Source organism: Sceloporus occidentalis, unplaced genomic scaffold, assembly GCF_023333645.1.
Source record: "Sceloporus occidentalis isolate IW3139 unplaced genomic scaffold, rSceOcc1.0.p SCAF_8, whole genome shotgun sequence".
In the NCBI taxonomy this organism is placed as follows: Eukaryota; Metazoa; Chordata; class Lepidosauria; order Squamata; family Phrynosomatidae; genus Sceloporus; species Sceloporus occidentalis.
Genome location: NW_028316988.1, coordinates 29322636 through 29348671, shown reverse-complemented (window position 1 = coordinate 29348671; position 26036 = coordinate 29322636). Strand labels below are relative to the sequence as shown.

Below are 26036 nucleotides of genomic sequence, written 5' to 3'. Positions count from 1 at the left end.
TCCTCTTGGTCAACTCTCCTCTGGGTCTCCTCAATGATGCCTATGAGACGTCTCTTCACAGCCTGTAAGGAAAGACAGGAGGACACTGGTGGGCCAATGGCAGAGACGGCCAGCCCCAGCGGAAGTAAATGAAGCCCAGAGCACCAAGGGGACACATGGCCCTCAGAGGGCGGCTCAGGACAAGGAAAGGCAGCCAGGCTGAATTGGGAAGAGGGACTCCTGGAGCAGAACCACATGTGTTCCGATTCCCTGACTGGACCCCACTCCCTTTCTTTCATGGTGGGCTCAGGCTTTGGTGGGGCATCCAGACCAAGCCCTCCCACCCACCAGACACACTCTGCTGGCAGGACCAAGGCCAGGGTGCCAGAGGCAGAGATCTGACCCTTTTCTCACACCTTGGCCAGGGATCGGGGCCATCCCCCACCCCACCCCCAGCAACTTTTGGGGATAGCATGGGGTGATCTAGACTTCCACATCTCCCCTGGAGCATCTCTCTCTTTGCAGCAGGACAACACAAGAAGCTTGTGGGTGAAAGAGCAGGAAGACATTTGCTGGAACCACATTCTGAGCTGGATGTGGAGTAGCCCTCTCCTTACCTTCACCTGTTTTCGCTCCCAGGTGCCACTCTTTACTGCATCATTCTCAGAAAAGGCTGCGGACGAGAGGAGATCAAGGCAAACACTCAGGAGCCACTCAGAGGCCCCGCGCATGCTACCAGGCATCTCAGTGGCCAAAAAACCACCTCAGCGGCTGCCAGGACAATTCTGGGTTGCATCAACAGGACCACAGTGTCTGGGTTGAAAGTCATAGTGGTGCCACTCTACTCTGTCTGGGGCAGACCCCACCTGGCCCTGTGCCCAATTCTGAACAATTCAAGAAAGATATTGACAAGCTGGAACTTGTCTAGAGATGGGTGACCAAAGAGATCCAATTTCCAGAAACTACCAAGCCTTATAGGCAGCTGTGGATGTTTGGTTCGGAGAAAAGAAGCCTGTGAGGGATGGGATGACAGCAATCCTCATAAAGCATTGCTGTCACCCTCCCTCCACCACCTGAGTTTCTTGCTTCCCCAGAAAAGACTTTGAGGATGGGGGAGGTAGTCTGGCTGCCTCCCGCTCCATTACTCCAAATGTGCCCAAATTCAGCAGCACATGGGGAGGCAGACAACAGGTCCATGAAGCAACTGCAAGCTTGTGGGCACTTGAGTGATGCCCCTGAACCCACATAGGGGCCCACTCTTGGATCCTAACCCTAACCCTAACAATAACCCTAACCCTAACTGTAATTCTAGCCCCATCATCATATTATACTTGTCCCTCCATATTCGCTAGGGTTAGGGGCACAAGACCCCCATGAATATTGAAAAAACGCAAATAACAAAAACACTATGGCCTCTGGTGCAACTCTGTGGTCAACGTCCGACAGACACTGACCATAGAACTGCCCTGGAGGTGCTACAAATGCCCAGTACAGTATTTTCTCTAGGAATCTCTAGGTCATTCAGTGTGATTTTTGGTTAAAGTTGGCCATAGAGTTGCACTGGAGGACCTAGATATTCCTAGAGAGAACATATCAATCAAATCCATGAATCCATCCCTACCATTTACTTCCAAAGCTGGGCCCTTTCCCCTTCCCTCCTCTGCCCTAAACCCCAGTGCTACTCCTCCTCCTCCTCCTTTTCCTCACCGGCTGTATTCAGATCTTCTTCCAGCCCTGCTTTCTTCTTTCGCCTTCTATTTCTCTTATCAAGGGTTGTTCTCTTGAAGATGGAACCATTCCTGTAACAAAAGTAAAACACGAAATGGGCCTTTTCAAACCAGACTCTCGTGTCACCCATGTAACCTTCTCTTCTTCAGGGCTAAACACATTCAGCTCCTTCAGCCCAGCTTGGTGGTTTCCAGACTCCACCGTTTTGGTCTGCCTCCTCTGGACACGCTCCATCTTCTCAACATCCTTTTTGAACAGTGGAGCCCAGAACTGGAGACAGCATTTTTCAAAGTGAGGCCTGACTAAAGCGGGATGGAGTGGTTTCACATCCCTTGCAAACCCTTCTTGAGCACCTGCACATGACGCTGGAACATGCCCAGAGCTCTCCACCCAGAAATTGTCCTCCACATTGACCCCCAAATTACCATCCACAAAAGAAAGCCATCTTCTCTCACGGAAGTCGTAAGATAAATGGCAGTTAGCCTTTGTAGAATGTTGACTCTTGTCACCTATGGCAGCAATGATAGAATCATGGAATGATAGAATCATCGACCAATGGGGAAATGGCCAGTGGAGCACAGGGCAGATGTGGGAATGGAGAGTGGTTACAAAGGAGGAAGGGAGGTCTGGCTGGCAGGAGAACGGCAGTCCTGTCCAGCCGAGACCCTTCTCCATTCGCTGGTTCTGCCACGCAGCCGCACTGGACCCTTCTCCATTTTGGGTTCATTCTGGGGAGGGCATCATCCCCAGAGAAGGTCCGCCAACCTCCACTGGCCCTTGAGCCATCCTTTCATAAAGATTGGGTTGCTGTCCGAATATTTTCATCCCATTTCTCTCTGCATTATTTTACTCTCTCCCACTGTTGGGTGATAAGTCTCAGCTTCAGATGCTTCTCCTACTATTGACACCAGAGACGTTTCTGTTAGGGATGGGAGAGGAAAAATGGGGGGGAAACACCACGGAAAGAATGGAGAGTGGTTACAAAGGAGGAAGGGAGGTCTGGATGGCAGGAGAACGCCAGTCCTGTCCAGCCGAGACCCTTCTCCATTCGTTGGTTCTGCCACGCAGCCGCACTGGACCCTTCTTCTCCATTTTGGGTTCATTCTTGGGAATTCTCTGAAGATGCCAGGCAGAGATGCTGGTGAAACGTCAGGAAGAAACTCTTCTAGAACATGGCCACATAGCCCGAAAAGCCCACAAAAAACTAAGTTCCTCAAAAGCCCTCCCTAGATCCTCTGGACTTCAACAACTATAGACTGGTATCAAATCTCCCTTTTCTGGGCAAGGGGATGGAGAGAGCAGTCTTGGATGATACTAATTCTCTAGAACCATTTCAAACTGGCTTCAGAGCAGGATACGGAGTTGAGAGTGCTATGGTCAGTGCCTTAGTGGGTGATCTTCACTGGAGCATTGACGGGGGAGTGTGTCCCTGCTGGTGCTCTTGGATCTCTCCGCAGCATTTGATACCATCGACGACCATGGTTTCCGACTGGAGCGCCTGAGGGGGGATTTGGGGATCTGAGGCACTACGCTTCAATGGTTCCAGTCCTATATCTCAGGCAGGTTCCAGATGGTGGGGCTTGGGGATATCTGCTCCTCAAAAACAGAGCTGTAATATGCCATACCACAAGATGCAATTCTATCCTTAGTGACGCAGTGCTTAAATGCCTGTACTGCAGCCACTCCCTCACAAACCGCAAGGTTTCGAGCTCAATACCAGCCAGGGCTCAGGCTCAACTCAGGCTTGCATCCTTCCGAGGAGGTCGCTAAAATGTTGGGGGCAATTAACTTACTTAAGTTGTATGAAGCAGTATATAAATGTAGCTGGTGTTGCTATCGCTATCCACAATGCTATTCAACATCTACCTGAAACTGATGGGAGAGATCATCTGGAGGCATGGGGTGGGATGCTATCAGTATGCTGATGGCACCCAATTTCTCTATGCTTTAAGACACAGCTTCATCTACAGATAGTGTGTCTCCTCTGAATGAATGCCTGGAGGAGGTCATGGGCTGGGTGAGGAAAAACAAACTGAAGCTGAATCCAAGCAGGACAGAGGTGCTTGCTGTCAAAGATCTTAACCTGGGTGTGCAGATGTATCAACCGGTCCTGGATGGGGTTACATTCCCACTGAAAGACTTTCTTTGCAGTTTGGGGGTTCTTCTGGATCCATCCCTCCAAATGGCAAGTCAGATAGATGTGACGGCCAGGAGTGCCTGCTATCAGCTTCTCCTGATACGCCAGCTGCACCCCTTCTTGTAGTTTGCATCTATTGCTCCATGTCCTATTTTCTGGAGCAGCAGAAAACAAGCTTGCTCCATCCTCAATATGACATCCCTTCAAATATTTAAGCAGGGTTATCATGTCACCCCTTAACCTCCCCTTCTCCGGGCTAAATATATCCAGCTCCCTAAGTTTCCCCACAGAGAGTTCTATGGTTTCCAGACCTTCCACCATTTTGGCTGCCTTCCTCTGGATACGTTCCAACTGGTTGAATCCTTTTTGAATTGTGGTGCCCAGGACTAGGCACAATATTTCAGGTGAGGCCTGATCAAAGCAGAATAGAGTGGCATATCACTTCCCTTGATCTAGATTCTAGATGCTATATCTTTATTGATGTAGACTAGAATCACATTGGCCTTTTTAGCTGCCACACTGTTGGCTCATGTTCAACTTCTGGTCTGCTAGGACTCCTAGATCCCTTTCACATCTAGTCTTTTTAAGCCTGGTGTCACCCATCCCATATCTACGCATTACTTTTTTCTTTTTTGCCTAAGTGCAGTACCTTACATTTCAAATGCTATTTCAGACTGCATTAAGAGTTTCAGAAGGGTAGATTTTGACTGAACATTAGAAGGAACTTCTTGGGGGTAAGAACAGTTGGGCAGTAGGGCCAATGACCTGGAGATGTGTTGAGGTCTCCTTCTCTGAAGGACATCTTCCAAAAGTGGCTGTATGGCTCCCTGCTGGGGATGCTCTGACTGGGGATCTTGCACCAAGATGGGGGTTGGACTCCATGGCCCATGGGGCTTCTTCCAACACTATGGTTCCAGGATTCTAGGTCCATTCCACTCTCAAGCAGCTCTGACAGTCAAGGCATTCTTCCTAATGTTTAGGTGGAATCACTATTCTTGTAATGACCAAGGCCCAGAAATCAGAGTATCACGCTGGAAATATTCCTGTTTGGAGTACTGCTCCCATTAGCCACACTGGGGTGGATTCTGGGATTGGTTACCCAAAACAGAAGGTTTCCAAACTCTGATCTCACACTTTGCGGAAAAGCTGCTCTTGTCACCCAAATGCTGATTTAGGTTTGGGCGCACAAGGTGTGAGAATCATGTGGTCGACTCCAAGTACTGTTGGACAGCCTCTCCCAGCACCCTAAAGAGCGTGTTGAGGAATACTGGGTGTTGCAGTACAACCACATCTGGACAGCCAGCAATGGCCCACCATCTTCTTTGGATGGTGTTCTCGTAATCTTTTTCTGAACATCTTCCAAAAAAGCCTAGACTACGGATGCTCTTTCTGGAGTTCTTGCACGGAGAGAAGCGGCTGGACTGCATGACCGCTGGGGGATCCTTCCCATGCTGGGATCCACTGTTAACACAAGCCACCAGATAACACCACAAGTTTGCACTACTAGGAGATGATAAAGTAAATTGGCATTTCGGAGACAAAGCTGAGTTTTCAGCAAGTATGAGGAGGAAAGATCAAAATTTGGAAACCTGTTCTGGGTAAGTCTCAGTATCCCCAACCAGTGTGGCTAATGGGAGCAGTAGTCCAAACAGCCATTTCCTGGCCAGCCCCTTCCCAAAACTGTCAGGGGAAAACCTGCTCAGGAAATCCCTGTCTCCTCATCATTCCCCACCCCCAGAACCCTGGAATGAGGAACACTCTGTGCATGCTCAGATTCACTCTTGCCTGGCTATGCAAACTTCTCCCAAGCCTTGGCTCTCTGGGGATGGTGGGATCCTGAAAGGCCCCCAACTTTAATGCCAAAAAGACTGCAGCACTCATCATCCCCCAGAGCCCTGGGAGAGGAAAGCACTCTGTGCAGGTTCAGAGGCACTACTGTCTAGCCCTGCAAATTGCTCTCAAGGCAAACCAAGCCCTGTCTCTCTGGGTAGGGTGGGATCCTGACACGCCCCTAACATAATTAAAAAAGACTGCAACGCCCATCATCCTCCCCAGAGCGGTAGGGCGAGGAAATCTCTCTGTGAATGTTCAGAGGCACTCTCGTCTGCCTTTGCAAATTGCTCCCAATTTGCTCCCAAGGCAAACCAAGGCCTGTCTCTCTTGGGACTGTGGTATCCCATCTGTTCCCTTGCCTCCAATGCAAGAGGACTGCAACGCCCATTAAAAGAAAAGAAGAAAAAGTGCCAGTCATAGACAATAAGGTTAATAAGTCTAATGATCCTGATGGAAAATTGGCTAAAAAGAAAAAAGAATTTAGCCAGGAAGAAAAGAGTCCTAAAAGTTTAAAACCTTTGTTGAAATCAGAATGGGAAAAAGCCTCCAAGTTAAAGGGAAAACATCCTTTCCAATTCAAAAGGACACAAAACCATACTGTCAACAAGTTTTTTTTAATTATAATAATGATAAAATTCATTTGTAATCCACCTCTTATAGAAACAAACTTCATAGATCCCAGCTAGATGAATTTTCTATACTTTCAGTCTCGGCGGCAGCATTTCTAACTTCAAGCCTGAGGTGGTGGAGGTATTGCAAGGCCTGGGAGAGGAACAAGTGGGCGCTGTCACTGTGGTTCCCCATCTGCCAAGAAAGGAAAGGACAGGCATCAATAGCAAGCCCCCAAGCCCCACATTGCTCTGGTCACTCATGGCTTGATTCCTGGCACGAAGTGCAGCCGGGGTAACCTGTTGCCAGCCGGACTGTGGCTGCAACCAACCCTGCACATGGTGGAACATGTGTCTCTGTAAGGAGCAGACCCCGAAAGAGCGAGCATTCAGGGCCCTGATAGTGGCTGTGATGCGAGAAAGGGGACAGACTCTGATTCTGCCAGCCCTGGGACACAGGAGAGGTTCTGCCTGCCAATGCTGACAAAGCTGCTGGGAAAGGCAGATCTGGGGTTTTGTAGCAATGGCCCCCTCCCTGGGAGTGTGCACCAGAGGAAGTGTTTGCAGAGACCTGAAAGGCTTCCCTGGGGACCAGTGGGGGAAAACTGCCCAGTCTCCAAAGAAGCACCTCTGGGATTATGCAAGATCAGGGTACATGTGTGTGTTTGCCTTCAAGTCCCATGAAGAGTCACCTCTCTTCCTTTCTCCCAAGCAAAAACGGTCTCCAGATGAAGCCAGCTAGCTCTCCTCACTGCGTCTAAACCCTCCGAGGAGATCCCGCTACAAGCCCTGGTGGCGCAGGGGTTCAGTGCCTGTACTGCAGCCACTCACTCACAAACCATAAGGTTGCGAGTTCAATACCAGCGAAAGGGCTCAAGCTCAATTCAGGCTCGCATCCTTCCGAGGAAGTGACTGAAATGAGTCTCCAGATTGTTGGGAGCAATTAGCTTACACTTTGTAAACTGCTTAGAGAGTGCTTAAGTGCACTGATAAGCAGTAGAGTAATGTAGTTGCTATTAATATTGCTATCCTTCGGTTGCCAGCCTGATGGATCTGGCCATGGCCCACTCACTGCAGAAGCCACGGTTCTAGTGATGACCCCTGCTGGCTGCTCTATATGCCCCGAGCCACATCTCCACGGATCCCCAATTGTGTTGCTCACTGGCCATTCCCATTGCTCCAACAGGCCCATTTATGCAGAAGAAACTGCAAGTAGAGGGAAGGTCGGAGGGTGGAGAATGTTTCCACTGACCAAATATTTCCAGATACTGGAGAGGCAGCTCTGGAGATCCTCCCAGGCCAGGCTGCGGAAGATGTGGGGGAGCTCCGTCCATCCAAGAAAGAGCCCACAGTCCAGCAGGGCCAGTCTGTAGCTCTGCAACACAAAGAGAGATGGAGATTGGTCTCCCAAGGGGCAAGAGGCTGCCACGTGGAATGCTTGAGGCCCTTCTCTGCGGTGCCCTACTGGGATGCATTACCTTAGACCCTCTCTCCACCTCCTCCTGACAACCAGAATCTCCCTGCCTCTTCACAGCCTGAGTGGCAGACACCCCTCCTAAAAAATGCTAAGCCCCCTCTTGTTTGCCAGCTTGGGACCCAGAGCGCACCATCATCCTTGACTGTTGTTTCTCTGGGGCCCCTTTCCACTTTAAGGGGACGATGGGAGTTTCAGCCTAGCCACATCTGAAAGGAGTGATGATTCCTGTTCCTGTTTGGAAGCTCAAAGGAGGGATGAAGGAGGTTTGTGCCTTCAGGCCTTGACAGATTGCAACCCCCATCGCTCCCTGCTAAAATGTCCAAGGCTGACGGATGATGGGGTAATCCCACAGCCCTCGCAGTCCGTACGTTCCCCTGGTTGCCTGAACTGACTAGCCTAAAGGCCCAAAAGTTTCTGCCATTCAACCAGAAAACAACCTTCAGCTGTTCCAGAAAAGCTGAAGTGCTGAAAGCATTTCAGGGTTGGGGGTGGACTGGGTCTGGGAAGAAAAGAGGCTTAGTTCTGACTGGACTTGCCGTGCTGACGGTGGAGTCCCGGTCCATCAGGTGGAGGAGCAGCGGGAGGAGGCTGAAGACCACCTCCCTCTCCATGAGGACCTTGTCAGCCTCCGACACTCCCCTCAACAGTTCTCCCAGGAGGGTAAAGGCACTGTACCGGACGATGGCTCTTTCCTGGGGAGAAAAGAGAAGAAGCAAGAAGCACACAGGAATGCATGTCGGGTCAAGCCTGGGGGAGCCACGCTGTCCACTGGCACATGGGGAGATCCTCTCCATCAGGAGCCTCCCCTTCTGAACGCTAGAAGGTCTGTCTGGAGGGCCTCAGGGAGGGGAGCAGTCTCTGGCCTGGCTAGTGTGTGCGTCTCAAGGATGCTTGGAAAGGCAATAGACGCCAAGAATGATAGAGTGGGTATAGGGATTCAAGGGGGCTAAATTTAAAATGGCACAGGTTGAAAGCAGTATAAAGCATTACAAAGTTTTAAAAAATTAGAAAGGGAAAAACATTAACCCTTTAAATGTAAACTATATGAAAAACTCTGTTCAAAGCTCTGCACCAGATCTGGACAAGATAGTTCCTGGGGGCTGCATGCGGCCCGCCAAAGGATTGCGAGAAGCCTAGAAGGATGTGGAATGACTTCAAGGCTCCTTCAAGGTTTCCACTGAGTTTTTAATGATTTTGCTGTTTATTCACAGGATAATGGTCCGCTAATTGCAATGTTGCAGTACAACGTGTGAAAACCACCCTGTTATTGTGATTTAATGACAGGAGAATATTCTTGCCTCCTGACTGATAAAGTCCTTCCCCACAGGAAGCATGCCTCTGCTCCTTCACCAGGACTTCTACTTGCTCCAGGGACACTCTGTCCTTCTCTGGCCTGCAGCCGCTGACCATCATAGGAGGGCAGTCAGGGATCTGGGGAACAGAGGGGGGCTGTCCACCCTCCACAGTGCTTTAGTGGGAAATGAGGCCCTAGGAGGGACAATCGTAGGTTTGTCCATGTTTGGTACTTACGTCGTCAAAGAAGGAGCGGATGTTCATAGCCAACTCCAAGATGAGGGCTCCAATACCCTGGTCATCCAGGTCATGGAGAGTGGCTATCATCTCCTTCAGGCCTTCTAATATGTCCTGTTGGTGTCCGCTGAATATGCACTCCATGATCGTCGGCAGCTGGTCCCGCAAACGCCCAACCTAAGCAAGACCGGAGGAGGCCGGGGTGAGGTGGTGGCTTTGGGGGAACTCCCTGCACGTGGGGGGTTCTACCGGCCCCACCTCCTCGCACAGGAACCCACCTTTCTAGGACCCCCTGAGACCCTCCTCCTACTACTACTGACCTCCTGTGGCTCAGCAAAGCTTTTCAGGGCCTCCAAAAAAAGGTCTTTGAGGACCAGGCTGGAAGAGGCAGCTGCTTCCTTCAGCTGATGCCTGATAGTCGAACGGTCCATCGGCTGAAGACCAGGTGGGCTCTTAAGAAACTGGGGGCAAGGGAGGGAAGGAAGCAGCAGTGTGAGTGCATGCATGTGTCTCTGTGTGTTAGCTAGGGGGGCATCAAAAGGGCAGGGGGCTTGCCTGGGAGGGCCACCACCAGGCAAGTGAAAGGGGCATACCCTGGTGCTGAGTTGGAAGCCAGGAGCATCACAGCCTCTCTACCCCCCAACAGGACCCCAACCTGAGACCCCACAGCAGGGAGCTGAATGAGGGAGCTCTTCTGGCCCCCCAAGAAGCAGACAAACGGGAGGGGACACTGCCTCTGGGGATGGGATGTAATCTCAGTGCCCATCATTATTTTCCCCAAGGGCTGGCAATGTGGGACGGACCCGCTCTCCAGTAAGAGGCTAAAAGGCCCGCCCTACAGGGGGTCCCTTCGGCAGTGTTCCCAACCATGGACTCTGTGAGGACATCCCTTCCTTCCCTCTCTGCTGAATGTCCTACCACTCAGCCTCAATGGTGCTCCACAATGCTAGATACTGTGCAGCGGGGAGAGAATGACGCCCATCCCCACATTCTCCATAGCCTACTGAAACAGCCCCCAAGCTTTGTACCTTCTCTTCATCCTGCTTTGAAATCCTTTTGGGTTTTCACCCTTCGCAACAACCCAGGGTCACCTAGCTTCTCTTCTCACTTCAGAGATGGCCCAGAGCTGTCAATCCTCCAGAGGGAGAAGGTCCCCCGAAGCCTCCCCTGGCTCTGCCTTCTGTGAGTGCCAGCCTTTGCCCAAGAGGGAGGCCATGCCAACTGCATCCGGAGCCTGGCTGAAGGAGACCCGTGGGGACTCTGTGTGTGGGCCAGCTCCTTTCTGCGCATGGCAGAAGCCCACCTGGGGTTGCTGAGGCAGTCTCTGGCTCCCATGGCTCCATCAGCCCCCTGAAGGGTGTCTTACCTCTGCCATGAGGGCCATGGCCATCTTCTCTTTCTTCTTATCTTTGCCACAGTTGAGAATATGGATAGCCCGGGAACTGACCCCTGGTATCTGTGGACTATCACACTCTTTCATAGCGCTGAGGGTGGCAGAAAATCAAAGGAGGTCTCATTTGGTCATCCTGCTGACCCTTGGCAGCAGAAAGACTGGACAGTGGGGATGACAAGAGGGGCCACACAGAGCTCCCTGGGCAGCTGGGATGGAGAGACCCCTAGCCTCCTTTTCCTGTACCCCTTTCCTTTTCCTTTGAAGGCACAAGGGGCCACCAGCTGCTCTCAGTCCAGTCAGTGAGGATGGGGGGAAAACACACCCAAAATACAGATCTCTCTCTCTCCCGTGCTCTTGTTTGCTGGCTGCATGCAGAGCTTTCTGGACAAGGGGGCTTATGCCATGCCTGGGGAACAGGATCCAGGTTGAAGCTATACATACCTGGCCAGCAGGTGAGTGCTCTGAAAGAACTTCCCCCGAGTGCCCAGCATCATCCAGCCCTCCTGGACCTGGACGCGGACGAAGACGGCCCAATCCTTGGCCACCAAGAAGAGGCCCTTCACAATCTCCACCGATTTGCTGGGGACAGAGAAGGAGAAGACCATCAAGGTTGCATCAGGCCAGCAGATGCCCCACCAGCCTGCTTGACCCTCGAGGCGCTTCCAACCCGGGCATCCCCAGGGAGATGTGTGTGTCTCTCTGTGTGTGTCAGTGTGTGTCAGCAGAGGCAGGACCATGGGCAAGGAGCTGTGCACTCTGGGGAAGTGAAGGTGCATGATGGGGCAGAGGGCCCAGAGCCCCAGCCCAGCGTTTCAGCCTGGCACTTCTCCTCAGCATGGGCTCTCCTCCCGGATGAGTGTCTCCTAGGGTCACCCTCTCTTTCCCTCTCTGCTCCTCCCATCTCTTTTTCTGACCCCACCACCACCATCAACCCAACAAAGGAACCAATTTAAGGTGAGGGGGCACAGCAGGTGCCTGGCCTGCAGCTGAGCCACTGCACTGGCTCTGCTCATGCCTGGGGGACTGTGGCTGTGGCTGGTTTCCAGAGGGAGAAAGAGAATCGGTTAACATATGGTGAAATATTAAAGAAAAATAAGAAAGAATAGGAAATGAAACCAATAGATCAGATCAGAGCCGAGGGGCATAATAAGTGTGAATGGTTCCTTTATCACCAAATGGAATCTAGATTCAGAATGGATCAAAAGACAATGAGGATTGCCAAAAGAAAGACAAATCTGGAGGACATTATGTTACACGAGAAACCTGCCATGTTATCTAGATTATATAAAAAGAGATTGGAATACCAGTTTGAAGAAGAAACAAGAAAAGATAATATGATAAAGTGGGCGAAAGATTGTAGAAAACCATTGGAATTAATACAGTGGGAAACATGGTGGAAAAAAAGATTCAAATATACGGTATGTCAAGACATAAAAGAAAATGTTCATAAGATCATGTAGAGATGGCATCTTTCTCCTGATAAGTTGTGTAAACTATATGGAAAGGGACAAAACAGCCGTTGGAAGTGTGACAAGGAAAAGGGCGCCTTTTTCATCTTTGGTGGGATTGCCCAGAAGCTAAGAAATTTTGGAGAAGGATAAATAATGGAACCAAAGAAATATTAGATGTGGAATTAAAATTTAGGTCAGAAATATTGTTATTGAATATGATAGAGGATAAAGAGGAAAAACGATATGGTAAAATGATATTTTATATGTTGACAGCAGCTAGAATGATTTATGCCAGAGAAAGGAAAATAAAGACAGAAATTAAAATTGATGAATGGATAAATAAATGATTAGAAATGATGGAAATTGACATCACTTCAAAAAGATGGACAGAAAACACAAAAGAAAGTCCAAAATTAGAAGAAAAGGAAAATTTTGATACAAAAAATCTGGGAGAAACTTTATGATTTTATAAGAGAAAAATGGCCAAACATACAAAATTAAAAAGATACTTAAGAAAGTAGGTAATAGTTGGATAAATGAATTTGTAGCAGTTAAGAATATATGTAAATAATGCTGAAAAGAGGTTGAAGAAGATGGAAAACGGTGAAGAAATGAAAATCAAAAGAAATATTATATCAGATAAGCAGAAGGAACTGGGAAATGAAACGGGAAAAGGTTTGCCATGCAGGAACTCTCCATCAAAGCATCCCTAACAGAGGGCCATCTAGCCTCTGTTTAAAGACCTCCAAAGAAGGAGACTCTGCCACACTCCAAGGCAGTCTCTTCCACTGTCTAACAGCTCTTACTGTCAGGAATTGGTCTTGAGGAGGAATCGCTTTTCATGTTTGTATCGAGTCTCTGGAGCTGCAGAAAATAAGTTTGCTCCATCCTCAGTATGACATCCCTTCAAATCTCTAAACAGGGCTCTCCTATCACCTCTTAATCTTCTCTTCCCCAGGCTAAACACCCCCAGCTCCCCAAATTTCCCCTCATAGGGCTTGGTGGTTTCCAAACCTCTCAGCATTTGGGTCGCCCCCCTGCCCCCCTCTGGACACAGGTCCAGCTTCTCAACATCCTTCTTGAATTGTGATGCCTAGAATTGGACACAGGATTTTTCCAGATGAGGCCTGACTAAAATAGAATAGAATGGCACTATTACTTCCCTTGATCTAGACCAGTGATTCCCAAACTCTGCCATTCCCAGAATCCCAGAACATTGGCCACGATGGCTGAGGCTTCTGGGAGCTGCAGTCCAAAAACACCTGGAGGACCAGGGCTTGGGAATCACTGGTCTAGACACTGTCATTCCATTGATGCAACCTAGAACTGCATTGGCTTTTTTTAGATGGTCTACTGAGACACCTAGATCCCTTTCGCAGGCACAGTTGTCAAGCCAGGTGTCCCCATGCTGTATCTGTGCATTTCATTTTTACTGCCTAAATGTACTTTGCATTTCTCCCTGTTGAAGGCATTTTGTTAGCGTTGACCTAGCTTTCTAGTTCACATCATTTTGAGTTTTGAACCTTTCTTCTGGGGTATCAGCTACTCCTCCTAATTTGGTCTCTTCTGCAAATTTGATTAAGCGTGCCTTCTATTCTGTCACCCAAGTCATTGATACAGATGTTGACTAGCAAACTGTGCCCAGGACAGACCCTTGTGTTCCCCACTGGTCACTTCTTTCCCAGATGAAGAAGAGCCATTGCTGAGCAACCTTTGAGTTTGGTCAGTTAACAAACTACAAATCCACCTAAACAGTTGCATTGTCCAAATTTTCCAAGCTTGTTTGCAAGGATATCATGGGGAACCTCGTTGTCAGCCTTAAGGAGATCAAGATACACCACATCCACAACATTCCCTTCATTAACCAAGCTTGTGACTCTATCCAAAAAAGGATTTTGGATTAGATTGGCACGTCTTATTTTTGAGAAACCTACGCTGATTTGTAATAATAATAATAATAATAATAATAATAATAATAACAACCCATCCGAAGCAGACCAAGAGTTGTGCTCATCTCTTCCCATTCTTCCCTAGGCCGGCTCCAATAGACACCTCCTGGACCAGCCACTCCCACTCTCTCTGCCCCTTAACCCCTTGTCTGCCCAGCATCGCCATTTGGAGTGGGCTGGCACTCTGCCCTCAGGGAAACCTTTGCCAAGCAGACTGGCCACACTCGTCCCTGTGAGATGGAGAGGAAGCATGGAGGGCAGGCCAGATGGGGCTATGGCTGGTTCTCCTGTGGAGGCTTAGGCACCCCCTTGGCTCTCACCACTTACTCAGTTTGGCAGGGGAGGCCATGGGGGGAATAAGGACCCTCTGTACCTTTGGCACTCCCTCCTTGGTGGAGGTCCTGTCATTTGAAACATGGCTGGGTGGGTAGAATGGAGTGGGGTGGTTGGAAAGAAATGTCTCCTCCTGTGCTGAGAGAGCCAAGATCTTTCCTTGCGCCTTTGGCCATGGAGGCTGGCCAGGAGGCTGAGAAGGAAATCTAGTTGCTCCTCAGGGGGGTCCCATCTCACCAAGGCAGGCAAGAGTTTGGGGCCGAAGGCAGCAGCTGAAAAGCTCTCACCCGTTTCTGCTGCTCAGAGGGCAAGTCCTCTGGGCCCCCAGCTGAAAGGGAGAAGTCCCCCAGTCCCAGTGGGAAGGAAGGAATTGTCTGGGAGCCCCTGGAGACAGGAGGCCAGTAGAAGAAGGGGAGACCAGAAACACATGGCCCCCACAGTGCCAGGAAGGACCCCTTCCCTTTCCTTTGGGGAACCAAGAGAGGAGATCCTGGCTTGTTGGAGAAGGAAGAGGTCTGAGGGTCCAGCGAGGGCCACAGGGCCTGCCCACAATGGCCAGGGGGAGGCTGGGCCTTCCCTGCTCCCGGGAACATCCTGCACTCCCAAACCCACCCTACACCCTGCCAGGGCTGGTCCTGGCAGACCTCAGCCACCCTCCCTCCATCCCGGCCAGCCTGAGTACCTCAACGATGCACCAGTGGCTGTCCTCCCCCTTGTCCTTCTGGGGTCTCCTCTTGGCAGCCCACCTCAAGCGCTTCCTCTTCCTCTTTGGCGGCTCCGCTGCAAGGAGAGAAATGGAGCAGAGCTCAATGGCAATAGCAGTTTCCTTCATATCGCCTAAGCAGTCTCTAAGCAGTTTGCAACTGTAAGCTAATTGCTCCCAACAAGCTGGTCCTCATTTGAGCGCCCTCCTCGGAAGGATGCAAGCCTGAGTCGACCCTGAGTCCCTGGCTGGTACTGAACTTGCAACCTTATGGTTTGTGAGTGAGTGGCTGCAATACAGGTATTTAACCACTGCACCACCAGGGCTCTACAGGTCAGTTGCTTCTGCCCATTCTTTGGGGATCGGGGAGAGGGACCCCAGCCGTGAAAGGCAGCATACTGTGCAAAGGGCCTTTGACAGGGGCAGAGGTGTTTGGGGGGCAGATGAGGTTGGGCTGAGCTAGTGAGAGGAGCCGTGAAAACACTCTATGCATGCTCAGATTCACTCTTGCCTGGCTCTGCAAACTTCTCCCAAGCCTTGTCTCTCTGGGGATGGTGGGATCCTGATAGGTCCTCAACTTTAATGCCAAAAAGACTGCAACACTCATCATCCCCCAGAGCCCTGGGATGACTCAGCCATAATTTCTTCAGAGCCCTGGGAGAGGAAAGCACTCTGTGCAGGTTCAGAGGCACTACTGTCTAGCCCTGCAAATTGCTCCCAAGGCAAACCAAGCCCTGTCTCTCTGGGGATGGTGGGATCCTGACACGCCCCTAACTTTAATTCAAAAAGACTGCAGCGCCCATCATCCTCCCCAGAGCCCTAAGGTGAGAAAATCACTCTGTGAATGTTCAGAGGCACTCTTGTCTGCCTTTGCAAATTGCTCCCAATTTGCTCCCAAGGCAAACCAAGGTCTGTCTCTCTTGGGACTGTGGTATCCCATCTGTTCCCTTGCCTCCAATGCAAGAGGACTGCAACGCCCATTATCTTCTCCCCCAGAGACCTGGGGTGAGGAAAGCACTCTGTGCATGCTTAGATGCACTCTTTTCTGTCTCTGCAAACCTCTCCCTAGCCTTGTCTCTCTGGGGCTGGAGGGATCCTGTCTGGCCCCTCACCTCCAATGCAGAAAGACTGCACCCCCCACCATCCCCCAAGATCCCTGGGATGACATCCCCACCTTGCTTTGGAAGTCTTGGCAGCCAAAGGCACTTGCAAAGAGAGGAGAGTTTTTGCATTTAAGCCCCAGTGCTCCCATTAGGGGCTGGCCTCTTGCCCAGGCTGCTGCTGGATCACCTTTCCTGCAAACAGCCTTGCAAGGGAGGCAGCCAAAAGGAGCCTTCCTTCCTCTACTTTAGGCAGCAAGAAAAGCTGCAGAACCTCAAATGCCCCGCCCGCCCACACAGCAGCAGCAGCAGCAGCAGAGCACTGTCCGTGAACCATAAACTTTACCTAGACTTTGCAAAAAGGAAGGCTCAAGAAGACTCACTTTCTGTGCTCAAGATGCCTTTCCTAGCAATGTGGGGCTGCTATTGCAATCCAAGGGGGTCCCCCAAGGGCTTGGAAACTCGTTCCTGGCTTGCAGGCCTGTGCTTAGAATTGCAGCTTTGCATACACACACACACACACACACACACACACACTATGGTCTATGGTGTGTGTGTGTGTGTGTGTTTGTGTTGTATAATTGCAACTTTGCGCGCGTACACACACACACGCATATATATACATGCAAAGTTGCAATTACATACACACACACACACACACATAGACCATGGTGTGTGTGTGTGTGTGTGTGTGTGTGTGTGTGTGTGTGTGTATATATATATGTAACCTGGGCCTGTGCTATGGTGAACATATAGGCTTGCCATATCCCGCCTGAGGGCGCAACTTTCCCGGTTTGGGGTGGGTCTGCACGGTCACGCCCCGGTTTGGCCCCGCCCCCAGGACGCCCCCCCCCAGCGAGGCCCTGGAGGCGGCTCCGTGATCACGGAGCCCTCTAAGGCCTCTCTGAGGCTTGGGAAACGCTGTCTCCCAGGCCCCAGGGAGGCCCTGGAAGCGGCTCTGCGGTCGGAGCTCCGGCCGCGGGGTCCTCCAAGGCCTCCGTGAGGCAGGGGAGGAGGAGGAGGCCGCCTGCCATCGCGGCAATTGCCGCGATGAGGAGAGGCCCCCGCCTCCTTCCCGGCCTGGGAGCAGGCCGAGGCTTCCTCCCAAGCCAGGAAGGAGGAGGAGGACAAGGTTTAAAAATGTAGGACCTTTTTTTTAATTTCCTGGCTAGGAAATTTTAAAAAAAGGTCCTACATTTTTAAACCTTGTCCTACATTTGTCCCGGTTTGGAGGTCCTCAGCTATGGCAACCCTATGAACATAGGTCCAGGTTACACACACACATACGCAGACATATAATTTTTATTAAACAAATATATAACATCTCACAATACAATGCAATAAACAATAGGACACAATACCCTCTACAGTGTCTCGAACAACACAAACACAAACATTTAACACATGTAAAGCTCTATTTGTTATTTTGACTTTCCAATTAGATATCTAACTTCCAAGCTATTTGCGTTTGTCTCTACTTTAGATCATTATTTCCCCCTCCTAAACATCCGTTTTAAATTAAATAGATATACTCTTATCATAATGATAATAAGCACATAACACTTTTTAAAACATGTTCTGGTTTTCATTCATGAGCATAGCAACAGTGGCAGCCAATCACCAGCCAGCTGCCCTCAGCCAATGAGATGCTGGCAGGGAGAGATTCAAAAGTTCCGTTGTGGCAGTTAGGAACTTCAGATAGGGCCTTGCTATGTCCAGAAAGGGACAGATTTTGGAGAGGTTCCTTCCAGGGAGGGACTCTTAGGGCTAAAGTCCAGAAAGGAAGGACTTAGTCCTTGTGTAAATCAATAAGTGAAAGAGTTTTATTAAAGAGATAGGGATTTGGTTTCAGACCAGGAAGGTTCTAGCTAAGCCAGTGAGGAGGTTGTTTAGAAGAGTTCCTGAGGGAACTGTAATTTGGTGATTAGGAGCCCAGAGGAAGGGACGCAGGACACAATCAATCAATGTTTATTGATTAGCCCTTAGGCCATATCAAAATAACACAAAAGCAAATAAAACACATGATAAAAATTCTATAGAGGTTCTATAGAAATTAGAAAAAGCTAAATATAATAAAGACTTGGGGCACAAACTGGACTCTATAGAGGAGAGAGAGTTGCTGTTGTGTGAAATCTTGAGTGATATTGTTAGCCTGGGTGTCTTAAATATTAAAAGGGGAATTAAACACGGCCATTGTTTTGAGGTACCCACGAGAGACTGAATAAGAGCTAATACCAGTCCCTGAGGTAATTTGCTGAGGTAAATTGTAGGGGACTGTAGGAAGCAACATTACCGTTTTAAAGTGCTGGGATTAGACAAATCCGATGGCCAGAAGTGTGCTTTGGTTATAGGGGTCTGAGTGCGAATTACCAGACACCCAATATGGCAGTTAAATTTTAAAATAAGAAGTTTAGTATTTTAAACTCTAGGCGTTGGTGTCAGTAAAGTGATCTCTGAGGTATTCATACAAGGGTATTTGTGGGGGATTGCTTGGAAGCTGACCATGCTAGAGTGTGATTTTAAGACTAGTCTCTGAGGTAAATTGTAGGAGACTAAGTGACAGAGAAAACAAACAAACAACAGCTAAAGTTTAGGCGTTTGAGTCAGAGGAGTAATCTCTGAGGTAACAGCAGAAAGGTAATTTGTAAGAGATTACTTGGACGCTGACCATGCCAGAAATTAACTAGTCTCTGAGGTAAACATACTGGGTATTGGTAGGAGAATAGTAAAATAAGAAAAACCGCACTTAGTGATTCCTGAGGTAAAAGTCTGTGGTAAATGTAAGGAATCACTCTTCTGAAATCAAGATACAAGTGTTGTCTTTAAATTTAGTGAAAACCGGACATTTTAAAGTATTTCCTGAGGTAAAAGTTGTGGGTATTGGTAAGGAAATACTTCTAACATGCCTCCTAAAAAAGTCAAAACTCCAGCAATGGCAGAAATGGGGGAGAAGAAAGTTAGGAAAGAAATGGTGGCTAGTCTTGACACCTCCATGTCTGAAACACAAGAGAGTATAGAAATTTGGAAAATCAAACTTGAAATGGCCAGACTCAAGGAAAAGGAAAAAGAAGTTGAAAGATTCATAACTGAAAAGAGAAATACGTGACATGAAAATGAAGGAACTGGAAAATGGATGGCTCATGATAGCGAAATGCATGACATAAAGATGAAGACATGGGACTTAGTGATCAGTTTAGAATCTAGAGTTACTCATATTGTGAAGAATAACGTTAATGGTTTCCCTCTATTTGATACAAAAAAAGTTACTAAATATGTTCCTGGAAGTAACTTTGACTTATATGTAGACAGTTTTGAAAAAGCTTGTGAGGATATGGGGATATCAGACAAGGAGTGTGATTTGATTAGTCTTAAAGGAACTGAAACACAGAAGAGAACTAAAAGAAAAAGAATATGAGAGAGACTTACTAGAACTGAAATGAATGAAAAAAGAATGGCAATATGAGAGAGAATTAAAAAGGAAAGAACATGAGGGACAACAAAGAGAAACGGAGTTTAAAAACAGTTGAGAGAACTGAAGCATAACAAAGATTTAATAGAAGAAAAATATGAGGAAAAGTTAATAGAAAAACTGGACGTTTTTAAAGAGAAGTTTAAAAAAACAGGATAAAGTTGTTAGTAAACTTAAAGAAAAGGTAGCTCATCTGGAATCCGAAAACCAGAGGTTACAAGGTCTGAGGGAAGGAAAAACAGAGGAAATTGTGACTCTAAAAGCAAGTTTAGACAATAAAGAAAAGAGTTGGAGTATATAATTTCTGATATAAAACATTCCTCAAAAAGTGCTAATGAAACCCTACATCAATATGGAAAAGATATTACCAGACTACAGTGAGAGATTTATTCAAAAGGAGAGAGAAAAACAGGCTTTAATACAAGAGAATAAAAAGTTATAAGAACAACTATATGATTTCAAACAGGAAAATCAGATTTTGCATCAAAAAGTCAATAAAGGTCCAAATGATCTTGATAACATGAAGTTAAAAACTGAAGATCTGTCTACAGAGATTGCCAGACTGGAAAACAGGCTAAACTCTAAAGACAGAGAAGTTCAAATTATTTTGGAGAATTGCCATAAAGCCAATACAGAAACAAAAGGACGGAAAACCATGTTTTACCACGTAAAAACAAAATACAATACTCTCCGACTTGAGCTTTTAGATATAAAGTCACAGACAAAAGGAAAAGGTAGAGACTAAACAACAAGAAAAGAAAATCTCACAAGAACAAACAAAGACAGTAAATAAGGAAGAAAAAGTGCCAGTCATAGACAATAAGGTTAATAGGTCTAATGATCCTGATGGAAAATTGGCTAAAAAGAAAAAAGAATTTAGCCAGGAAGAAAAGAGTCCTAAAAGTTTAAAACCTTTGTTGAAATCAGAATGGGAAAAAGCCTCCAAGTTAAAGGGAAAACATCCTTTCCAATTCAAAAGGACACAAAACCATACTGTCAACAAGTTTTTTTTAATTATAATAATGATAAAATTCATTTGTAATCCACCTCTTATAGAAACAAACTTCATAGATCCCAGCTAGATGAATTTTCTATACTTTCAGTCTCGGCGGCAGCATTTCTAACTTCAAGCCTGAGGTGGTGGAGGTATTGCAAGGCCTGGGAGAGGAACAAGTGGGCGCTGTCACTGTGGTTCCCCATCTGCCAAGAAAGGAAAGGACAGGCATCAATAGCAAGCCCCCAAGCCCCACATTGCTCTGGTCACTCATGGCTTGATTCCTGGCACGAAGTGCAGCCGGGGTAACCTGTTGCCAGCCAGACTGTGGCTGCAACCAACCCTGCACATGGTGGATCATGTGTCTCTGTAGGGAGCAGACCCCCAAAAGAGCGAGCATTGAGGGCCCTGATAGTGGCTGTGATGCGAGAAAGGGGACAGACTCTGATTCTGCCAGCCCTGGGACACAGGAGAGGTTCTGCCTGCCGATGCTGAAACAGCTGCTGGGAAAGGCAGATCTGGGGTTTTGTAGCAATGGCCCCCTCCCTGGGAGTGTGCACCAGAGGAAGTGTTTGCAGAGACCTGAAAGGCTTCCCTGGGGACCAGTGGGGAAAAACTGCCCAGTCTCCAAAGAAGCACCTCTGGGATTATGCAAGATCAGGGTAGATGTGTGTGTTTGCCTTCAAGTCCCATGAAGAGTCACCTCTCTTCCTTTCTCCCAAGCAAAAACGGTCTCCAGATGAAGCCAGGTAGCTCTCCTCACTGCGTCTAAACCCTCCGAGGAGATCCCGCTACAAGCCCTGGTGGCGCATGGGTTTAGTGCCTGTACTGCAGCCACTCACTCACAAACCATAAGGTTGCGGGTTCAATACCAGCGAAAGGGCTCAAGCTCGATTCAGGCTCGCATCCTTCCGAGGAGGTGGCTGAAATGAGTCCCCAGATTGTTGGGGGCAATTAGCTTACACTTTGTAAACTGCTTAGAGAGTGCTTAAGTGCACTGATAAGCAGTAGAGTAATGTAGTTGCTATTACTATTGCTATCCTTCGATTGCCAGCCTGATGGATCTGGCCATGGCCCACTCACTGCAGAAGCCACGGTTCTAGTGATGACCCCTGCTGGCTGCTCTATATGCCCCAAGCCACATCTCCACGGATCCCCAATTGTGTTGCTCACTGGCCATTCCCATTGCTCCAACAGGCCCATTTATGCAGAAGAGACTGCAAGCAGAGGGAAGGTGGGAGGGTGGGGAATGCTTCCACTGACCAGGTATTTCCAGATACTGGAGAGGCAGCTCTGGAGATCCTCCCAGGCCAGGCTGCGGAAGATGAGGGGGAGCTCCGTCCATCCAAGAAAGAGCCCACAGTCCAGCAGGGCCAGTCTGCAGCTCTGCAACACAAAGAGATATGGAGATTGGTCTCCCAAGGGGCAAGAGGCTGCCACGTGGAACGTTTGAGGCCCTTCTATGCGGTGCCCTACTGGGATGCATTACCTTAGCCCCTCTCTCCACCTCCTCCTCCTCCTCCTGACAACCAGAATCTCCCTGCCTCTTCGCAGCCTGAGCGTCAGACACCCCTCCTAAAAATGCTAAGCCCACTCTTGTTTGCCAGCTTGGGACCCAGAGAGCACCACCATCCTTGACTGTTGTTTCCCTGGGGCCCCTTTCCACTTTAAGGGGACAATGGGGCTTTCAGCCTAGCCACATTAGAAAGGAATGATGATTCCTGTTCCTGTTTGGGAGCTCAAAGGAGGAATGAAGGAAGTGTGTGCCTTCAGGCCCTGACAGATTGCAACCCCCCTCGCTCCCTGCTAAAATGTCCAAGGCTGACGAATCATGGGGTAGTCCCACAGCCCTGGCAGTCCGCATGTTCCCCTGGCTGCCTGAGCTGAGTAGCCTGCCTCCATCACAAAGCGATGCTGAAAGGCCCCAAAGTTTCTGCCATTCAACCAGAAAACAACCTTCAGCTGTTCCAGAAAAGCTGAAGTGCTGAAAGCATTTCAGGGTTGGGGATGGACTGGGTCTGGGAAGAAAAGAGGCTTAGTTCTGACTGGACTTCCCGTGCTGACGGTGGACCACCTCCCTCTCCATAAGGACCTTGTCAGCCTCTGACACTCCCCTTACCAGTTCTCCCAGTAGGGCAAAGGCACTATAACGGACGATGGCTCTTTCCTGGGGAGAAAGGAGAAGAAGCAAGAAGTGCACAAGAATCCATGTTGGGTCAACTCTGGGGGAGCCAGGCTGTCCACTGGCACATGGGGAGATCCTCTCCATCAGGAGTCTGTCTGGAGGGCCTCAGAGAAGGCAGCAGTCCCTGGGCTGGCTAGTGTTTGTTTCTCAAGGATGCTTGGAAAGGCAATAGATGCACAGAGCAGTGATGGCGAACCTATGGCACTCAATCCACTCTCTGTGGGCATATGTGCCGTCGCCCCCATTCAACATCGAAACTACAGCTAAAATCTAATTAATCTAAAACAATAAAACCCATAGCAGAGGGAACCTGTCCAGAGGACCCAGACATCATTTGAATTTTGTGCCCTAGGAGGGACAATCGTAGGTCTGTCCACGTTTGGTACTTACATTGTGAAAGAAGGAGCGGATGTTCAACTCCAAGATGAGGGCTCCAATACCCTGGTCATCCAGGTCATGGAGAGTGGCTATCATCTCCTTCAGGCCTTCTAGGATGTCCTGTTCTGGTCCACTGAATATGGACTCCATGATCTTAGGGAGCTGGTCCCGCAAACCCTCAACCTAAGCAAGACCGGAGGAGGCCGGGATGAGGTGGAGGCTTTGGGGGAATTCCCTGCACGTGGGGGGTCCTACTGGCCCCACCTCCTCACACAGGAACCCACATTTCTAGGACCCCCTGAGACCCTACTACTACTACTACTTACCTCCTGTGGCTCAGCAAAGCTTTTCAGGGCCTCCAAAAAAAGGTCTTTGAGGACCAGGCTGGAAGAGGCAGCTGCTTCCTTCAGCTGATGCCTGATAGTCGAACGGTCCATTGGCTGAAGAGCAGGTGGGCTCTTAAGAAACTGGGGGGCAAGGGAGGGAAGGAAGCAGCAGTGTGAGTGCATGCATGTGTGTGTGTGTGTGTGAGCTAGGGGGGCATCAAAAGGGCAGGGGGCTTGCCTGGGATGGCCACCATCAGGCAAGTGAAAGGGGCATACCCTGGTGCTGAGCTGGAAGCCAGGAGCATCACAGCCTCTCTACCCCCCAACAGGACCCCAACCTGAGACCCCACAGCAGGGAGCTGAATGAGGCAGCTCTCCTGGCCCCCCCAGAAGCAGACAAACGGGAGGGGACACTGCCTCTGGGGATGTGGGTGTAACCTCAGTGCCCATCATTATTTTCCCCAATGGCTGGCAATGTGGGATGGACCCGCTCTCCAGTAAGGGGCTAAAAGGCCTGCCCTACAGGCGGTCCCTTCGGCAGTGTTCCCAACCATGGACTCTGTGAGGACATCCCTTCCTTCCCTCTCTGCTGAATGTCCTACCACTCAGCCTCATTGGTGCTCCACAATGCTAGATACTGTGCAGCGGGGAGAGAATGACGCCCATCCCCACATTCTCCATATCCTACTGAAACAGCCCCCAAGCTTTGTGCCTTCTCTTCATCCTGCTTTGAAATCCTTTTGGGTTTTCACCCTTCGCAAGAACCCAGGGTCACCTAGCCTCTCTTCTCACTTCAGAGATGGCCCAGAGCTGTCAATCCTCCATAGGGAGAAGGTCCCCCGAAGCCTCCCCTGGCTCTGCCTTCTGTGAGTGCCAGCCTATGCCCAAGAGGGAGGCCATGCCAACTGCATCTGGAGCCTGGCTGAAGGAGACCCGTGGGGTCTCTGTGTGTGGGCCAGCTCCTTTCTGCGCATGGCAGAAGCCCACCTGGGGTTGCTGAGGCAGTCTCTGGCTCCCATGGCTCCCTCAGCCCCCTGAATGGTGTCTTACCTCTGCCATGAGGGCCATGGCCATCTTCTCTTTCTTCTTATCTTTGCCACAGTTGAGAATATGGATAGCCTGGGAACGGACCCCTGGTATCTGTGGACTATCACACTCTTTCATAGCGCTGAGGGTGGCAGAAAATCAAAGGAGGTCTCACTTGGTCATCCTGCTGACCCTTGGCAGCAGAAAGACTGGACAGTGGGGATGACAAGAGGGGCCACACAGAGCTCCCTGGGCAGCTGGGATGGGGAGACCCCTAGCCTCCTTTTCCTGTACCCCTTTCCTTTTCCTTTGAAGGCACAAGGGGCCACCAGCTGCTCTCAGTCCAGTCAGGGAGGATGGGGGGAAAACACACCCAAAATACAGATCTCTCTCTCCCGTGCTCTTGTTTGCTGGCTGCATGCAGAGCTTTCTGGACAAGAGGGCTTATGCCATGCCTGGGGAGCAGGATCCAGGTTGAAGCTATACATACCTGGCCAGCAGGTGAGTGCTCTGGAAGAACTTCCCCAGAGTGCCCAGCATCATCCAGCCCTCCTGGACCTGGACGCGGGCGAAGACGGCCCAATCCTTGGCCACCAAGAAGAGGCCCTTCACAATCTCCACCGATTTGCTGGGGAAAGAGAAGGAGGAGACCATCAAGGTTGCATCAGGCCAGCAGATGCCCCACCAGCCTGCTTGACCCTCGAGGCGCTTCCAACCCGGGCATCCCCAGGGAGATGTGTGTGTCAGCAGAGGCAGGACCATGGGCAAGGAGCTGTGCACTCTGGGGAAGTGAAGGCGCATGATGGGGCAGAGGGCCCAGAGCCCCTGCCCAGCGTTTCAGCCTGGCACTGCTCCATAGCATGGGCTCTCCTCCCGGATGAGTGTCTCCTGGGGTCACCCTCTCTGCTCCTCCCATCTCTTTTTCTGACCCCCACCCCCACCATCAACCCAACAAAGGAACCAATTTAAGGTGAGGGGGCACAGCAGGTGCCTGGCCTCCAGCTGAGCCGCTGCCCTGGCTCTGCTCATGCCTGGGGGACTGTGGCTGTGGCTGGTTTCCAGAGGGGTCCTCAACCTTCCTTCCTTCCACCCCTTGGTTGGCACCTCCAGAAAGTGAAAGCATTGGGGTCCTACCTCATAAACTCTTTCTTCCTGGCTTGTAAGGCTTTAGGCAAAGCCAGCTGTTGCACATACTCCACCTGCCTCAGCACTGGGATGAAGAATTGATGGTGCATCTCCATCATGGCTGTATTGTAGTGCAAGATCCCGAAGGATTTGTAGATGACATTCATGGCCTGGAGTTGAGGAGGAGGAAAGGAGAGATGTGGCTCTTGTGCATGGAGCACTTGCATACTCATTCTCAGGCCATTCCACAACTGAGCCACCAGCAACAGTCTGCCGATGAATACAGTCAACTGCATGGATGGCCAGCCACGA

The 26036-nt window shown here is 49.6% G+C and overlaps 1 protein-coding gene and 1 long non-coding RNA gene across 2 annotated transcripts; both read right to left on the bottom strand.

Annotated features, from left to right (window-relative positions):
* Positions 1-4: 4 nt before the first annotated feature.
* On the bottom strand, positions 5-2172 carry LOC149308467 (uncharacterized). The gene is made up of 4 exons (XR_016282089.1): positions 2133-2172; positions 1687-1778; positions 597-652; positions 5-62 (listed from the first exon to the last, which is right to left on the bottom strand). It is a non-coding gene; the product is annotated as an uncharacterized LOC149308467 (long non-coding RNA).
* A 5863-nt stretch (positions 2173-8035) lies between these two features.
* LOC149308466 (maestro heat-like repeat family member 5) lies at positions 8036-15250 on the bottom strand. The gene is made up of 6 exons (XM_089536882.1): positions 15101-15250; positions 11127-11264; positions 9613-9753; positions 9293-9469; positions 8299-8454; positions 8036-8158 (listed from the first exon to the last, which is right to left on the bottom strand). The coding sequence occupies exons 1-6, from the start codon at positions 15248-15250 to the stop codon at positions 8036-8038; spliced, it is 885 nt and encodes a 294-aa protein (XP_089393008.1).
* Between the last annotated feature and the right edge of the window lie 10786 nt (positions 15251-26036).

Coding starts and splice junctions, on each gene's coding strand:
- LOC149308466 (XM_089536882.1), bottom strand. CDS start 15,250: ATGAAGGAAACTGCTATTGCCATTGAGCTCTGCTCCATTTCTCTCCTT. Junction 11,265..15,100: donor GCCACTGGTGCATCGTTGAG/GTACTCAGGCTG, acceptor CTCTGTCCCCAG/CAAATCGGTGGAGATTGTGA. Junction 9,754..11,126: donor AGCACTCACCTGCTGGCCAG/GTATGTATAGCT, acceptor CCTTGCCCCCAG/TTTCTTAAGAGCCCACCTGG.